This window comes from Podarcis muralis, chromosome 3 (assembly GCF_964188315.1).
Source record: "Podarcis muralis chromosome 3, rPodMur119.hap1.1, whole genome shotgun sequence".
Classification (NCBI taxonomy): Eukaryota; Metazoa; Chordata; class Lepidosauria; order Squamata; family Lacertidae; genus Podarcis; species Podarcis muralis.
Genome location: NC_135657.1, coordinates 53,176,833 through 53,193,730, shown reverse-complemented (window position 1 = coordinate 53,193,730; position 16,898 = coordinate 53,176,833). Strand labels below are relative to the sequence as shown.

The window sequence follows — 16,898 nt, the reverse complement described above, 5'->3', positions numbered from 1 at the left end:
AAACTTTGATGAAAACTTACACACTATATACTGACCTGGTCAAACAGCTGTTTGCCTGTTGTGTTAGGCTGGATGGCAAACTCTAGCTCTGCATCCATAGTGGTAACTCGAACATTGACCTAGAAGAGAAATTAAAGTAATGGATATGAAAACAGAGCCAGTGCACTGTGATTTGTATAACAGATTTTAGAACTGTGGTTCAGGATTTGAAGCGTATACAAGATGCTATGTGCTAGTAAACAATTTTTTAAAATAAAATCACCATAGTGTTTAAAAGCATAAGTGCTACAAATATTTCAAGACGCTGGTCCATCAAGATAATTTGCCAGACATTATCCTGAGTGTTCTACTTGCTTTGCAGCTCCTGGCTTTGACGGAGCTTTTTAGTTTAAGTAAAATGACATTTTAGTGTTCATTCTTCCAGTGCATAGTGTTATGCTAAGCCAGGGCTACTATTAGTATGAAGCCTGACATCTTAATTAACATCCCTTTAGAATTAGGGCAAGGAATTGACCACATTAAGGGAAGGCTTTTAAATTACAACACAGGTCTCCCTGGTATATTAAGAGTTGTAGTTATTCTGGGTTTTTAAAGAGGTAAAAGCATGCTAATTATTCTCCCTATACTGTTATGTTGCCTCTTTTAAAAGAGCATGGTTGAAGCAGAAAATGAGCAGAGAGTGGTTTGTGGACATAGCATGATGACAACTGACATATTTCTGTATAGCTAATGCTGTTCATGAGAAACCTATGTTTCTGCAATCCACAAGATAAGAAGACCCCAGTGGGTCAGAAGTTAACATGATCACTACTGTATCAGGTCAAAGCCCACTTAGTCAAGAATTCTGTTTTCCATAATGGCCAACCTAATGTTTCAACACAGAACTCACAAAGAGGGTATAAAGGTAGAAGCCACCCCTTGTTTGCACCTAGTATTTGGATCTCAGAGATATAGTATATCTGAACATGAATACTCCATTTAGAGATGGTGGCCAACATCCATTCATAAGCTTGCTCTCTATAAATGTTCTAATCTGCTGTTAGTGGATGCTAGACAATATGGCACAATGGGTCAATCAAGCATTTGTCCTGTTCTATATCTCTGTAGAATAACACTAGAAAATAAATCATACTGGTTTTTCATTACTCTCAAGCATCAGAAAGTTGTGGTCAGAACCCTTATTCTGAGCACTCAAGAATGTATTATAGGAATACATGCAAATTATGCATTCTCAATATCTAATCTTTAGTGTGATCAACCAAGAGTGGAGAAGTGTTAAAGAATGTTTGGGTTTTTCTAATCCTCATTCCAAGCACACACCCACTTCCCCACAATTTAACAAAGGCTATTTTTAAGCAATATGGTCTCTGTGCGTATCCCAGGACATCCATGAAATGTATAGTGACTGGATTTAACAAATTCCAAAGGCTTTAGCAAACCATTTCTCAATATAAATCTTAAAGGCGTTTCAATTAAGAAAACCTCCTTCCAACCCCCACATAATCAGGTCTGATAAGATTTATTTCTAGCCTCTCCTTAAGGAATGCACATAATCATACTCCTTACAGAGCACAAAAGCTGCAACTCCCATATATTGTTTTCACTTCCTGGAGAAAACCAATACCCACATAAAGCAAATTTGAACTAAACCACTAAGGAAAGTTCAAAAGACCTATGCATTTCCTTAAGACATCCTCCTTAGCTGAACTTTTTACTCCATCATTTTATGTAATAAAAAAGCCTTTACCTGCTAAACGTGAAATCATACATACAACAGTAATGTTTCCAACCTCAGAAATCAGTTATAAATGCACAGATTAACCCACTACAGATACAGACCATCCAAAATGTGCTTTAAAAGGGTCAAACTAGATGTTACATTAATAATGTAGTTAGCAACTACTGTTTTGTTTGTAAACAGAACATGTTTTAGTTATAACTTTTATAATTTATACAAAATACAATTACATAAAATGATAGGAACATAATGAAATATTGTTGAAGCAGAAAAACATAAAATCATAGAGCTGGAAGGGTCTTATTTCTAGTGCAACCCCCTGCAACGTAGGAAACTCAGCTAAAGCATCCACGACAGATGGCCACCCAACCTCTGCTTAGAAACCTCCAAGGAAGGCGAGTCCAGAACCTCCCGAAGGAGATCCATCTTCCATGTATTATAAAAAGTAAACAACACTTATTTGACCCCAGTGATTTGACACAGAGGGGGAAACCTACAGATAACAGTCCAAAGGCACACCCTCCAACATTTCTCTTGATGAAAATAAGGATGTCCTATTCCTTAATAATAATTTTACTATTTATACCCCGCCCATCTTGACTGGGTTGCTCCAGCCACTCTGGGCGTCTTCCAAGATATGTAAAAGCATAATAAAACATTTAACACACTATAAAAACTTCCCTATTCAGGGCAGCCTTCGGATGGCTTGTGGGGGTTGGATAATTCCATACTCTCCAACATTTCTCTGGTGAAAACAGAGACGTCCTAAGGAAAAGTGGGACATTCTGGGATCAAATCAGAAACTGGGACAACTTCTGTAAATCCGGGATTGGACCCTGGAAAACAGGGACACGTGAAGGGTCTGCAAAGGGCGCACAGGGAGTTCTGCATATATAGGAGAATTTTAAAAATAAACGGTCCTCACTGACCTGATGCAAAAAGATCTTGTCATCCGAAGGAGCCCGGGCTGCCTATATAAAACACTATAGCCCCACACACCTTTACCTGGGAGTAAGGCCCACTGAACTCAGTGCAGCTTTCTTCTGAGCAGACACTTAGTTATTTCCTAGATGCAAGTCAGCAGCACCAGACAACCCTGCTCGGCTAGGCGCTGGGGTGGATTTCGCCCCACGCCATGCAGAGCCAGGCTGATGGCCCTCGGCAACATCCGAACACCCTGATCTGCTAGGCGCCGGGGTGGATTGCATCTGCCTTGTGGAGTCAGGCCCAGGCGGCCACCTGGTCCAGCGCTGGCGGCAGCTACAAGCAGTGGTCAAAATGGGAGTCTCAGCAGTTGCCCTTTGCCGCTGGAAACAAACTGACTGTTCCAAGAAAATGCATGTGGCAAAAAAGAAGCTCTAGGCCGCCCCCTGGTGGGTTGCCTCCTTACGTGCTAAGCAGGTAGCCTGCCAATCAGGATTTATATATATATATATATATATATAAACATCTTTTCTTCTCACTTCCCCCTGTGGCCCCCTAGCCTCATGCTGTGGCTCCCCCCATTTACGTAATTTTCACCTGTGCCCCCCCCCTGGAATATTCGGGGGGGGGGGAGAGGGTCATGGCCCCCAGTTGGGAAACACTGGTCTAGAGAGTGGCAACTCAAGAACAGGTCTTTTCTATGGTAGCTCCCCACTTGTGGAATGCTCTCCTCCCCAAGAAGGCTGGCCTGCTCCTTTCATTACATAGCTTTAGACTCCAGGCAAAAATGGTTCTCTTCAACCAGGCATTTGGCTGATTAACATCCTATGGCTATTTAAATGCCTTTGTGGGAGGGGGTTTTATGTTTTATTGTGTATTTTGTGTTCTCATTTTGTATTTTTATATTGTGAACAACCTTGTGATCTTCAGATGAAGGGTAGTATAAAAATTTAGGAAATAAATAAATAAAAAGGCATATACAATATAATAATATAAAAGCATCTCAGAATCACCAAAGGTTGCCTTTCACCAGGTCCATAAAGGTCAGGAACATTATGTGGACCATCTTCTGAGAGCAGGTTAAAGAACAGTTGGCTATTAGGAGAAGGAATAATGGAGCTAGTGGAGAAGCAAGAAACAGAATTGGTGAATACTGATGCTTGTCATTATTGTTTTATTTACTGCACTCCAAAACAATATCACCTACTCAGCTGTCTTAAGCAAGCATGATGCAGTACTTTGATAGGTGTGGGTTTTTTGTTGTTGTTTTTTTGCCATAGATAGGGTTGCTCAGTTTTCAAAAGCAGATTCATATACACAGAGTAGGCATAAAGAACAGTTGGCCCTCCAGATTTTGCTGAACTCCCATCATCTCTGTCCATTGGCCATGCTGTCTAGAACTGATGGCAGTTGTAGTTCACCAACAGCTGGAGGGCCAAAATTTCCACATACCTGTGTTGGAGGTTAACGGAAGGAACCCTTTGTGGCCACTAGTGTGGTAGATAAATATAACTTTCAGCATTCTCAATGGAACTAAAAATCCCAAGGTTAAACTTTACAGGGCCTATCTACAAAGACCCTTTAGACCAGTACAAAGAACAAGGCAGGATGGAAAAGGTTGTAACTGAAGACCAGTGGCTACCAGTACCTCCTCCATACATCCCTTGAAAATGGAACAGCAAGATAACTGGGAACCCCAGGAGAAAGCTTACAAGCCTCATCATAAATACCACAGTATTATTCTTGGGCATAATGGCTACAAGACAGAACACATGCCACCAGTTCTCAACACTTCACAATGGCTTCTGCATATGGAGAAAACTCTCTTACAGACATTGCTTGTCCACAATGCAACAGTCACCTTTATTAGCTCCTATTAGAAATACAATAATTACTATGCAACCATACGATCAGTTTTTTCGTACTCTAGCCTCAATCTTCCTCTTGCAGTAGTTATTTACCGGAACAGGAATAACTAGGGGTATGCATTCAGTTTGGACAAAACCAACATCCAGAGATTCAGACCTCGTCCGGAGCAGTCTGAAGTGAACCAGGCTGCTCCTGAAGTTTCAAGGGACACTTCTACAATGTGGTGCTCTCCAAATGGTTTTAATTACAACTCTCATCATCCCTGACCATGGACCATGCTGCTTGGGACTGATGGCTGTTGCAGGCCAGATGTCTGGAAGGCACCATGTTCGGAAAGGCTGCTTCGGAGGGACACAGAAAATCATTTAAAAATAGATACTCTTCCCCAGTTCTCCATAAAAGGAAATGGTGGGCAGGAAGAAAGTGTGAGACCGCATGCACTTTGGTGACAAAAATTGTAGCTTCCAACCAAGGAATGCTTATCCTTTTTACTTCCAATGACAGTGATTTGGAGAGGGATGTAGGAAGGATATTATCCAATATTATTTCATTGTTTTTCACTGCTTCTTTTAACTGTGCTGACTGGAAGAAGCACTCAGGGTTTCTAAGAATGGCTTGAGAAGCACTGCTAAGATAAAAGAGATTCCGGCCCGATATCTCACCACTGCCACCTATAGCCAACACACACTCCTGAATCTGGAGTTCTGTTGAATGCCCCCAACCTCAGTCAAGTTCTACATTACTCCTGGTACAGGAAAGTTAAATATGTGCTTCCATGTTGTAATGTTTTCAAAGATTTTGTAGAACTTCTGTGACATGGTTTTTTTTAATAGAACAGAAGCAAATAATGATAGTCTTAAACATGATCTAAGTTAACACTAATGTAAATAAGGCAATAATAGAATCTAGGTTTAACACATCATGGGCCATAACCATTTTTGAAACCAAAGCAAACAAGTTGAGTCATTAAAAAACAAAAATAAACCATGTTCTGCTTTTCAAATGGCTGAAACCAGTCATACACTGAAGCAAGTTCAACTGCTTGATGGTACATTTAAATATAAGGAACTCCTAGGCTCCTCTATTAACTTGATAAAGAGCCTCCTAGAGTAGCTGTTGAGACATATTTGCCCATCTAAATTAAAAAACAAAACAAAAACAATTTCAGATACATTTCCAAGATAGAAAGATTAACCTGAATGGCAATATTCATAAATAAGAAAAATTATTTTACACAATAAATAGCTGCTATCCTTCTAAGCAATAAACTAATTCACTTACTCTTTTTCCAGTCAATGAGCCAGAATTTTCCACAACCTTACTGTATTTTATATTTTGGAACTTATTTGCCCCTCAACCCCATCAGCTTTAGGATCGGGTAACACAGACACAATAGGGATAACATTATATTGCAAATGTCAACTTGTTCTTCCTAGTATCAATTGGCAAAGGCTCTAATGAAAGCACAAATAATAACAGGAGGAGGAGTAACTTTGACATGCCCTTCTGTAAAACAGAAACCAGAAAAAAACCTGATTGTTGAAAAGACGCTTACTGAAAACAGATTCCAACATCTAAAATAGCTAATTTTAAAAGGTTCAAGAAACAATTAAAATCCTGCTTCTCCACATTATCAAATGCTTTTTGGTGTCTAAAAAGAGAATAATCTACTTCGGGAGGGTAATGCTTGGAGAGTGCTCTTCAGCCCCACGGAGCCTTCAATGTGGGGTTGCTCAGAGTTCAATTTTATTCCCCATGCTATTTAACATCTATATAAAACCACTGAGTGGGGTCATCTGGAGTTTTGGAGTATGTTGTCAGCAATATGCTGATAACACACAGCTCTGCTTCTCCTTTGTATCTGCAGGAGTGGCAGTGGATGTGCTGGACAGTTGTCTTGCCTCAGTAGTGGACTGGATGAGAGCCAATAAACTAAAGTTCATATAAGACTGAGGCACCGTTAGCGGGTGTTTTTTTAAAAAATTATAAACCTCCTTTTAACTGCCTTTCACCTGGACTGAAGAACTCTCATTCTAGCTTATGATGCTTCATCATCTTTGGGAGAAATCTTTGCTTACGTACTTTATGTCACCAGGGAATGTAGCACCTGGTGGTATGTATCATGGTCAAATATAAGAAACCATCAAGGGATTTTCTAAGAGATACTTTTTGGCTGTGGTTAACATCCAAGATTTGGGACTAAAGTCATGACTTTTTACTCATGCAAAATATTAATATTCCCCCAAGCCCAAAGAGCTTGTTAAATTAATGTGAACTGATTTTCAATGTAGAAGAAAATTCCAATGCTGTGTTATTTTGTAAGATGGTAAATGTTTATATCTACACAGATTAGGATAGTACTGTCCAGTTTTGGGTGACAAATGATTCATGTGCCTTTGCGCCACACATACTATAAGAGACTAAACAAACTCTTTGTACGAGGCCAAACACAGAGAAAAACAGCAGCCGACTGTACCAAACTCCTCCCTAATCAGATTTCTTTGTTGCAACAGCTGTATGCAGATTGGTAGTTCATTAATAAAAGGAGATGATTATGCTAAGAATGGATGCTTAAGCTTTATTTACGAAGCGTTCTAAAATACAAAGAAAGCGTACAGACTTTATGCGGTGAATGAAAAGAAAGCAGCAATCACTTGATGGCAGGCACTGGAAATAGGCTAGTAATTACATCCTTCTGGCTAATACACAAAGAAAAACTGTTCCACCATATGCCCAATTCAACAGTACCTCCTGCTCTCACGAATATAACAGTATAGTCAACCCTCTTAAGGAACAGGGCCAAATATATATATAATTTTATCTATGTGTTCCATGTACACACTTTTTGCTATTGCTGGAAAAGCAGGACATATTGTGCATGCAAGTAGAAACTAATTCATTAGGCTCTGCCCAGCCTGTGTAAAGATATCCTCATACACAGGCAAATGTAAAGATCTCTAGAGCCTGTTTCAAATTAGTATTTGTACCTTAATATTTACTTTACTCCAATGCGTTTGCTTTGAATTAAAGTTTAAGCTGCCTTTCAACAAGCTCTGCCCTGTGAATCAGTGTACAATTTTATTTTAGCACTTGGTATTTTCAGACAGGTCTTAAATGACGGTCTTACACAAGAATGTCTAGGCACCATACCAGATATGAAGCCATTCATGAAATGGGACAGTTGTGGGAATATTTTTTTATACAGGAGGTGTGACGGGCCCAGTGCAGATTGGAACCTTGGTGAGAGTATTTATGTCTAAACTGTTTTCCATTTAAAAAAATATACCATAGTGGTTTACAGAAGCTGATTATCTTTGGAAAATATATCCTCATGTTTGATATGGGCTTTAACTTTTTGTTCCCTAGTGCAGTACCAATTTTTATTTGCTAGATTATCCTTTTTTAAAAAAAAAAAGTTATTCATATCAGTTCAGTCTAATTTATCCCAGAGTATCTACTTGTATTGGCTGAGATTGTAACTCTGAGGGGACTTAAGCAGCTGTGGGAAGGGGGGGGGCAGACTTCAGTTCTTACAACTGCCTCATTGGGGAAAGACCTACTGGGAAGAGCTGCTGGGATCATGGGCATAGCCAAGGTAAAAAAATACTTAAGTAACTGAGGTTCATCCCCCCCCTATAAATCCTGGCTACGCCCATGGCAGGGATCACTAGGCCTGCGCTGTTTTGGTTTCTTTGAATAAGGAGTTAACTTCACTGACACAGTGGTTTTTTTGTTTTTTTATTGCTGACCTACACCTGACTCCAGCTCCTAACAACTTAAGCTAAAAAAAAGGAAAAAAAGCTGAAACGTCCAAGCTTGCCTAATATGGTATTATTTACAGTTGGCATCTATCCATTGTTACTAATGAACTTATGAGAGATTTTCAGCCCATAACACTGCTTGGAAATAAGCCCCCATGTTCTACTGGGCTTAATTCCTAGTGTTTAGGGTCACAGCCTTAGGCTGGCAGAGTGACTTGCCTATGTTTCCTCATCTTTCAACTGAAAACGGCGGTGAACTTCATAGAACTGAAGCTGGGATAAAGGTGGGCTGCATCCATAGCTTCTTCTTCTCTATGGCAAACTTGGGGAGCCTGTAGTCTGCCAAATGTTGCTGGACCTACAACACTTGCCAGCTCCAGCTCAGACTAGCATAAGCAATAGCCAGGAATTATGGGAGTTTTACAGCAACACCTGGAGGACCAAAGGTTCCCAGCCCATGTTATAGAGACAGTCCCACTCTCCAAGGGAAGGAATCTTTGAACGCCCAAATGCCTGTAAAGAATTCTGGGCAACTTCAGTTCTGCAAAGGCAACCTTATTTCCAGTTGTGAGCCTGTAAATAAATATGCATCTCTCTTCAGTGGTATTAGCAATTGCAGAGGGCAGAGCTGCAGCAAGGAGAGGGGAGAATTCCGAAACTAAACTTCGCTCTTTTGAAACGGGTGGATCAGCAATAACTTTAAGCTAGGTAATCCCCCATGGTGATTTTTCTCCTTTCCTAATAACTGTATCAGTCAAAGAGCTACTTAACTGCTGATTATGTAGAAAGCTGTGCACACACTGCACTGGTAGGAACCATCACAGATCCATGCCTGTAAATCCCCAGCAGCACCACACAGCTCAGAAATTACTGGAAAGGTGATAGCTGGCTTTCCCCATTTACCTTGAAGACCAGGTCAGAATTTTAGCTCTCAAGACATTTGTTGACTGCAAGAGAAGGAAGAACAAGTTCACCTCTACTAGCTGTTGCTCCACTTGTCAGCTGACAGGCCAAGCTCAGGCACAATTAAGAACACAGTTGTAAGCAGCTTTAGATGATTAGATGAAGGAACTTTTCCTCAACCTACAGAAATGTTTCTGTGTAACTAACCAGAGCCCAGGAGGTCATGTCGAGGTAGGGCATTCTCACGGAACTTGAGTTTCTAATTCACCTAACTGCTCTATCCAGCTGGATTGAAAATGGTAGAAAGCCTCAGATTACATAGGAAGTGGACTTCTATCATCACTACAATAACATCCGGGTGTAGGGTGGAGTGGGAGAATGGAAAAGTATGAAGGGAGGAAGGAGGAAAAGTAGGTGGCATGGATACCCTTGAAGTTAAGGTACAGCATTTTGTCCTGGAAAGTATCAGTAGGAATAATGAATCCAATATTAATCCAAGAAAGGTATTTTGTGCTTATGGCAGACTTATAAACATTCTGTTCCCATTACAAGTTTCAGGCAATGACATATTCCTATTATATGTTTCTGGCAGTGACCTCACACCTTCTTCACAAACCTGTATGGCAGGCCTGGTTAGCCTATGGCCCTCCATGTTGTTGGAGTACAACTTCCATCATGCCTGACCACTGAGCATGCTGGCTGGAGTCCAACAACCCTTGGAGGGCAACAGGTTAGCTGCTCCTCAGATTCATGACGAGAACACACCAGTTCAAAACCCTGAGTTAACTGGATAGCCATGGGCAGCTCACACTCAAGTTTTAGTTCCTTCATCTCTAAATTGGGAACAGTTATTGAGGATTGTTTCAAAGGTAAGAAAGCTACGCTTCTGAAGTATTCACGTAAAAATCCAGAGCTAATTTCTCTTCCATCTCTAGTCACAACTTTTTAATAGAAACGTAGACAAAAAGAGTAGCTTGCCTTGAACAGAGAGCTAGCTGTCACACACATAATGAAGTAAACCTTTCAGTTTCTAAGGGTGGAAATGCAGCTATCAGCAATTGGCAAACATATTTATCTCCCTTTTCTCAAGTCAAAGCTTTAGCCATTTCTATCCACATCACTCCAACTTGCCACACCTGTGGAGCAATGCAGCAGCTTGGGAGAAAAATCCATCCATCTACAGTAGAAGTAGGTTCTCACTAAAAACTCATCCTGCCATTTTAACCCACCCTCCTAATGGTCTAAAGGATGACAGTGGTTTATATATTGCTGGCTCTTTATCAAAGAGTTCAAATCAAGAAAATGGATCTCCTCAGCATTTTGGCAGCAACAAAGGACTGGGACATGTATTGTTTCATTTGATTGTGATTTTTGTATTACTGCATTTTATTTTGATATGGCTGGTCAGCCATGCCCTTTGTATGCTGCCTTGGGATCTGTAAAGATGAGTTGCTTAAAAACATTTTAAATAATAAATAATATTTGAAAAATTACAAAAAACAGTCTTTTTTCACTAAGCCCTGTCAGACTTCAATGACTTGGGAGCTGGTCCTAATTTCTTGAGGGGACCGATTCTGTTTGTTTGCTCACACATATGTAGTGACAAATGCCCTTGATTTAGACTAGCAGCAGCAATGGCACAAGCTTCCTTGAAGAAGGGAAGTGTTTCACAATGTTTTCTGCAAAATCAAATCATCTTAGACCAACATATCTCTGCTATAGCAGCTCGATACTAAACATTACTTACAATTAAGTCCCACCAAGTTTAACGGAACTTACACCTAACCTAAGTGTGCACAGGATTGATCTCCAGGGCAGAGAAAAGCTCCTTTGCTAAACAGTAGCACAAACAGCTTCTTATTCTTGCAGTTTTTCAGCCACAACTTCCCCCCCTGTGGGAAGCTGAAATAAATGGCTGAAGCACTAATAAGCCATGAGTGGGGAATTTGAGGCCTGGGGGGTCAAATGCAGCACTCCAGGCCACTCTATCTGACCCCCAGGACTTTCCCCAGGCCAGTCCATCACTATGCCTGCTCTGCACCCTCCTTGGGTGCTTTTACATGGCTGGAATGTATCCTTGAACTGTGAGAATGCCTCCTGCTTGCCTGGATAGAGAGATGTGTGCATGGAAACCTCTGACTTTTGTGTAGTTGGAATGTAGCCTATGGTACAAGAGACACATGGGCTGCTCTGGCCATGCCCACCAACGGCATGCAGCTCCCTAGAAAACTGTCCATGAAAGAAAAAGGCCCTCAGAATGAAAAAAACGACCCTGCTCTATTCATAACCTCTTGTCACAACAGTTATGAGGTCAAAGGAGAAAAGAGTGTGAAGAATTTTTGCAGATTTGGCACACAGTGCAAGAGTTCTACAGCGCTACCAAGTCTTTAGGTAGCTAGCCAAAACTTAAGCTTGAGTGTGGCAATTTGCAAGACACCACCGCCACACAAACCAGCTCCCCACAGCCATGGCAAAGAACTCACATGGCATCCATGGAGTTTTAACTGAACTTATGAACATCCAATGTGTACAGTTAATCTCTAGGTAAAGTAACTGAGTCATTTTATAACCCATTTACGCAGGCTGAACTGTGCCGATTAACACTTTAGTTTCTTTCTTGAAGAAACACCCTTAACAAGCTAATGAACTCTGTCATTCCTCTGAAATCCAAGTTCATTATTAAACTGCTCCTTAGATACGAATTCTGCAGGAGAAGCAAATTCTTCGTCTCCATGCAACCTGTGACTTGGTGTGAAAAGTAATTCAGGAAAAGTCACTCTCAGTGCGATCACACAGTGCAAGGTCAAAAAGGGGCCACAGCTAGAGGAGATGTTAAGCCCTAATACAGATAGGTTTGCATTTCAGTAACAAAACTTCAAGCAACTAATACTAAGTTAAATTATGAAGTAAGCCCTATTGAACAGTGCTTACTTCTGTGTAAACATGTTTAGGATTCTGCTGAATGTGATTACACAGTGGGGGTGGGAAATATAACAAACTCAAATTTAGATTCAATTAACTTTCAAGCCAGAGAATATAAAAGTTAGAGAGTAAACATATAAAACATGGCAGACTCATAAAAGCATCAGTATGGACCAATGCTCATACGTAAACACAACTCCTACCTTCTGTGGGATATGAAAAAAACAAGTTCCTGCTGTTTGTTCTTTTTATACAACGCAATCCTATACACGCCTACTCAGAGGCAAATCCCATGTAGCCTCAATCAGGTAATTGGGTTTTTTTATAACAGAGATAAGAATTTTTTACTTTTATAATAATTTCATTAGAATGTAGAAGGATAATTTATGCTACCTTTTTTACAGAAAGAAAATGTTATTTGAATTTGGACAGATGTTACTGTTATTTCAACTCCCAACTGCTTCAGCCAGTCAGGGATCATGGGAGATGTAGTCCAACAATATCTGGAGGGTCATAGCTTAGCACCCCTTCCCTCCCCCATCCCCCGATTTAGGGACAGCTGTGCTATAATTTTTCAAAGTATAGTTTCTTTAAGATAATGCCAAGGTCGCAGGTTCAATCCCCGTATGGGACAGCTGCATATTCCTGCATTGCAGGGGGTTGGACTAGATGATCCTCAGGATTCCTTCCAACTCTACAATTCTATAACTTCTACAATTCTTGTCCTAAGAAAAACAATTAAATGGAGCACTAATGAATGAACAGTGTAAGGTTCTGTGGAAGCACTTACTGGTTTTGGCATTTTCGGTTCTTGAAGTGTTCCTGTTGGTCCAAAAGCAAATATTCATGCAGCAGCCTAAGGGTATTCCTCCTTTCTTCTACAAGATCTGCGCAAAGAATCCAAATAAATAACACACTCAAGTTAAACTACAGTGCAAGGCGTGGGGGAGAGAAGTTCAATAGAGAAGTTCTACTTAAGCCTACTCAGGTGTAACTCAGTGTGCTCAGTTGGACACACTCCCATATAAATGTGCATAGGATGGCAGCTTTAAGCAGGTTAAGTAAGCAAGGATGATTCACTCATGACCAATAATTACTTAGTTACGCCAACCCCTATAGAAAAAAACATAAAGCCAGCAACCTCACCCAGCGAAAGAGGAGTCTGATTGCAAGGAGAGAAGGTCATTTGCTCAGCCACACCCATAGGAACAACCACAATTTCAAAAATGTTCAAGGACATGCATGTGTGTGCGTGTGTGGAGAGTTAATCATATTTCAAGTTTTTCCAAACAGTGGTCTCTTACAGAACAAGTATCCAAGCAACACGGAATCAACTAAACCCCTTGACTTAAAACTTTAAGCCTTAAAGGGAAACGGTCTGCGGTCAAAGTCTCTCTGCTTTAAAGACCTCGCAGCAGTAATTCACTAGCTATACAGCCTTTTAAAATAAAGATCAGGGACCTCCCCGCCCCCCCCTTCCCGCATTAAGACTGCTCTGAAAGAACTAAGTTGCAGGCAACGATTCTACCGAGTCCCCACATTCAATAAAGGGCTGAAGCTGGCGGGGAACAACCTTACAGAGTCAAGGCTTCATTTTGCCTCGAAACGGGGCAGGGCAAGAGGAGTTTCCCGGTAGCTCAAAATGTAGGTCTGATGTAACCTGCAGTCTTTCACCCACAGACAGGAACTGCTTCAGCTTCCTCCCCTCGTCAAACGAAACGCTGAGGAAGAACCGGCCCGCGTATTATCAGTAGCTCTGCTTTTTGTACTTGCATTAATCACTCCGGAATGAGTTGCCGCCAACAGAGTTTCGCATTCACTCCCGTTTACGGGAAGCAGAACTCGCTCCCACCCCGCCACCCCCACCTGCGTGCATGGCATGGAAGGGGAGGGAGGCATAGGAGCCAACGCCAATGAGATATTCGAGGGAGCCCCCCCCGCAACTTTGCCATCCAAATGGTTTGCGTGCGCTGCTTATTGTGATCGCCTACCTGCTCCCCCCCCCCAATATTTCATCCCTGGCTCAGGGAGGGGACCCACCCTTTCTCCAACCCCGGGGCAAGTAAGAACAAGCTGCCTAACAGCGCAATCCCAGCCACCTCTACTCAGAAGTAAATCCCGTGGGATTCAATGGGGCCGACTCCCAGGAAAGCGCGCTTCGGATCGCTGCCTTGGTCACCCCTTGAATACCCCCAGATCCAAAGAATTCAATACCCGAGTCGAAATAGGCCGGTTTGCAGAGGATGTGAGTAATAATCCTGTTGCGGGCATTCCCAAGGGAGGGGGCGGCGGATTTAAGCGGCAAATCCTTTCCCCACTTCCTTGGGCGTAAGAGGCGCTGAACTTGGGGGGGGGGGCTTACTTCTCCCACGAGGCTGACTCGGGCCGGGCTATGCAAGGCAGGGCGGCTCAAACCAGGCGGAACAGAAAAGCAGCACTTTCCGGTTCAGCTTTCAAGAAGCGCAAAGATTCTCTGGAAAGCGGCGGGAGGAGAAAAACTTAACGAGGCTTTTGGAGCAGAATGCAAACGCGCCGCTTCGAGAAGCGCTAAATAAGTGCGCCAACTCCTCTCTCGGAAGAAGAGCCGGGCGCTAATCCCCCGCCGCCCCACCTGTTGCCGAAGCCTCGGCTTGCAGCGCCACAAAAGCAACTTCGCGCCCCTTGGTCGCCGCCAAGTTTCCTCCCTGGTGCCCCCCAACCCCCGGCTCCCGTGAGGACCGTCGAGGGTGGGGCGGAGTTTCGTCCGCGGGGTCCTTACCTCGGCGCGGCAGGTCCGTGTGGCTCCGACCAGGCAAGGCGGCTGCTGCGGCTGGTACTGGGCGTCCGCTCCGGCTGCGCTCTTGGTCCTCTGGGCGTGTGGGCGTCGCTGCTGCCCCTCCCCGGCTGCTGCTGTTGCTGCTGCAATATGGCTGACGCGCCGCTGCGCGGGCAAGCGCCACAGGTCTCGCCTCGCCTGCCCTTCACCCCGCCTCCCCTCCGCCAACCAGCCGGAGCCGCGCGCGCGCTCGAGCTGCGCCTTCCTCCCGCCTCGACGGCTCGGAGCGCTGCGAACCTGCGGAAGGAAGAGGCGGAGGCGCCGCCGCCGCCGCAGGAGACCGAGCGCGCCTGCAGATGGTGCGGGCCCTAGCGAAGCCCTGTGATTTGCACAGGGAGGGGCTCGACGGCTGCAGGAAGAACGGAGGAGCCGGAAAAGTCGAATAAAGAGCGAGCTCGGCCGCGGCGTCTGCACTGCAAGCCCCCCTCTCGCGCGGTTTGTTTGCTAGGGCGTCCTAATCTTCCAGCCTGCAGCCCTAATCTGCACGCTCCTTTCTCGCTGCGAAACAGGCGTCTGCGGAACTCCTTTGCCACTTGACGAGGCTTTAAGGGGCCAGCAATCATGCTCGTTAGCGACAGGGTTCTTGGAGACAACGAACAAACAGGCACAAACCAGAGCCCCAGAAGTTTTGATAGTGCTGTATAAAGGTCCTGGGACAGCAGACAAGTGCTGGTTTAAGTTTCAGTTCTGCCCCACGCCACCATTTCCTGTAAGGGTCCAGGAAGGGACCCCGAGGATCATCTAGTCCAACCCCCTGCAAAGCAGGAATATGCAGCTGTCCCTTATGGGGATCGAACTTGCAACCTTGGCATTATCAGACCATGCTCTAACCAGCTGAGCGGTATTAATGCAGAAGGTTGTAAATTAGGAGTAGTGTGCAAGAACTCTTCCTCAAATTCGACACTGAGCAAATAATAGCGCTCCCCCAAAAGAAACCACAACCGGGGGAAAAAGAAGCCCGAACAAAACAGAAAGGGGGGGACGGGACGACGGACGAATTAAGTTGCTTTTCCCACGCTTTTGTTTTTGTTTCTTCACTGCTTATTTATTTGCTCATCATCCGGTTCTGCCGAAGTTGAAATCTTGCACATTTCTTTGCAGTTTTTGATTGGTTTTTATACTTACCTGCAAGTAATAAACTCAAATAACTTCTAAGTAGAGGCACAGGATTGTGCAATTAGTTTTAAATTTTGATTCTATTGACGGCGTTTATGCTGCTTTGAGACAATGCTTTCTTCTTAGGGGGAGGGTTGTGTGTGCTTTGTAATGTAAACTTTTGCCATTTTTCGTTTTAATGTCGATCAGCCTGGGAATTTGATTAAAGGGTGCCATAACATGCTCACAGCAAACAAGCCAGTATGCCCCTCCCTTCTCCAAGAGGCTCCAGGTACATACATGGGGTTTCCCTAATTTATTCTTACAAGAAGTGTTTGTGGTAGGCTAGGCTAAGCAAGAGCACATGACTCAAGGTCACATACTGAGTTTCCTAGCTGAGCAAGAAACTGAATTTCCTTGCCCAGACCTGCACAACTTATGATCCATCAATCTGGATCATTGTAAGCAGAGGCAGGGAATCTTTGGCCCTCAATATGTTGAGCTCCCATCAGCCCAGCCCAGCCAACACAACAACTAAGGAATAAATTGGAATTTGTAGTTTAGCAACATGCGAAGTGCCACAGGTTCCTCACCCCACCCCAAGAGAGAAACCCACAAAATAAGTAAAGAAGAGAGAGGTGATACTGGTATGCATGGCTAAATGTTAAAGTGTCACTTTCCGTTTCAAAAATTCTGAAGTCCCTAACTGAAAAGTTACAAAAAAGTGATTTGATTTGATTTACTGTATTTCTATGCCACTTTTCATTCAAATGAATCTCAAAGCAGCTTACAACCAATAAATAACCATAACATCGTGAATACAGCATACATCATATCAAATAATTAACAAATTATCAATAAAACAGTTGCA

At 43.0% G+C, this 16,898-nt stretch overlaps 1 protein-coding gene across 2 annotated transcripts in view; it reads right to left on the bottom strand.

Annotated features, from left to right (window-relative positions):
- Positions 1–15,148, bottom strand: part of EZR (ezrin) — a 36,186-nt gene extending 21,038 nt beyond the window's left edge. Inside the window, exons 1-3 of one of the 2 annotated variants that reach the window (XM_028723808.2) lie at positions 14,876–15,148; positions 12,908–13,004; positions 36–119 (exon numbers count right to left, since the gene is read on the bottom strand). In XM_028723808.2, coding sequence (XP_028579641.1) covers positions 36–119; positions 12,908–12,919 — 96 coding nt within the window. In that variant the 5' untranslated portion in view covers positions 12,920–13,004; positions 14,876–15,148. Of the gene's footprint in view, positions 1–35; positions 120–12,907; positions 13,005–14,479; positions 14,505–14,875 lie in introns of those variants that run through there. The other variant, XM_028723809.2, reaches the window with a different exon arrangement.
- Positions 15,149–16,898: the final 1,750 nt, after the last annotated feature.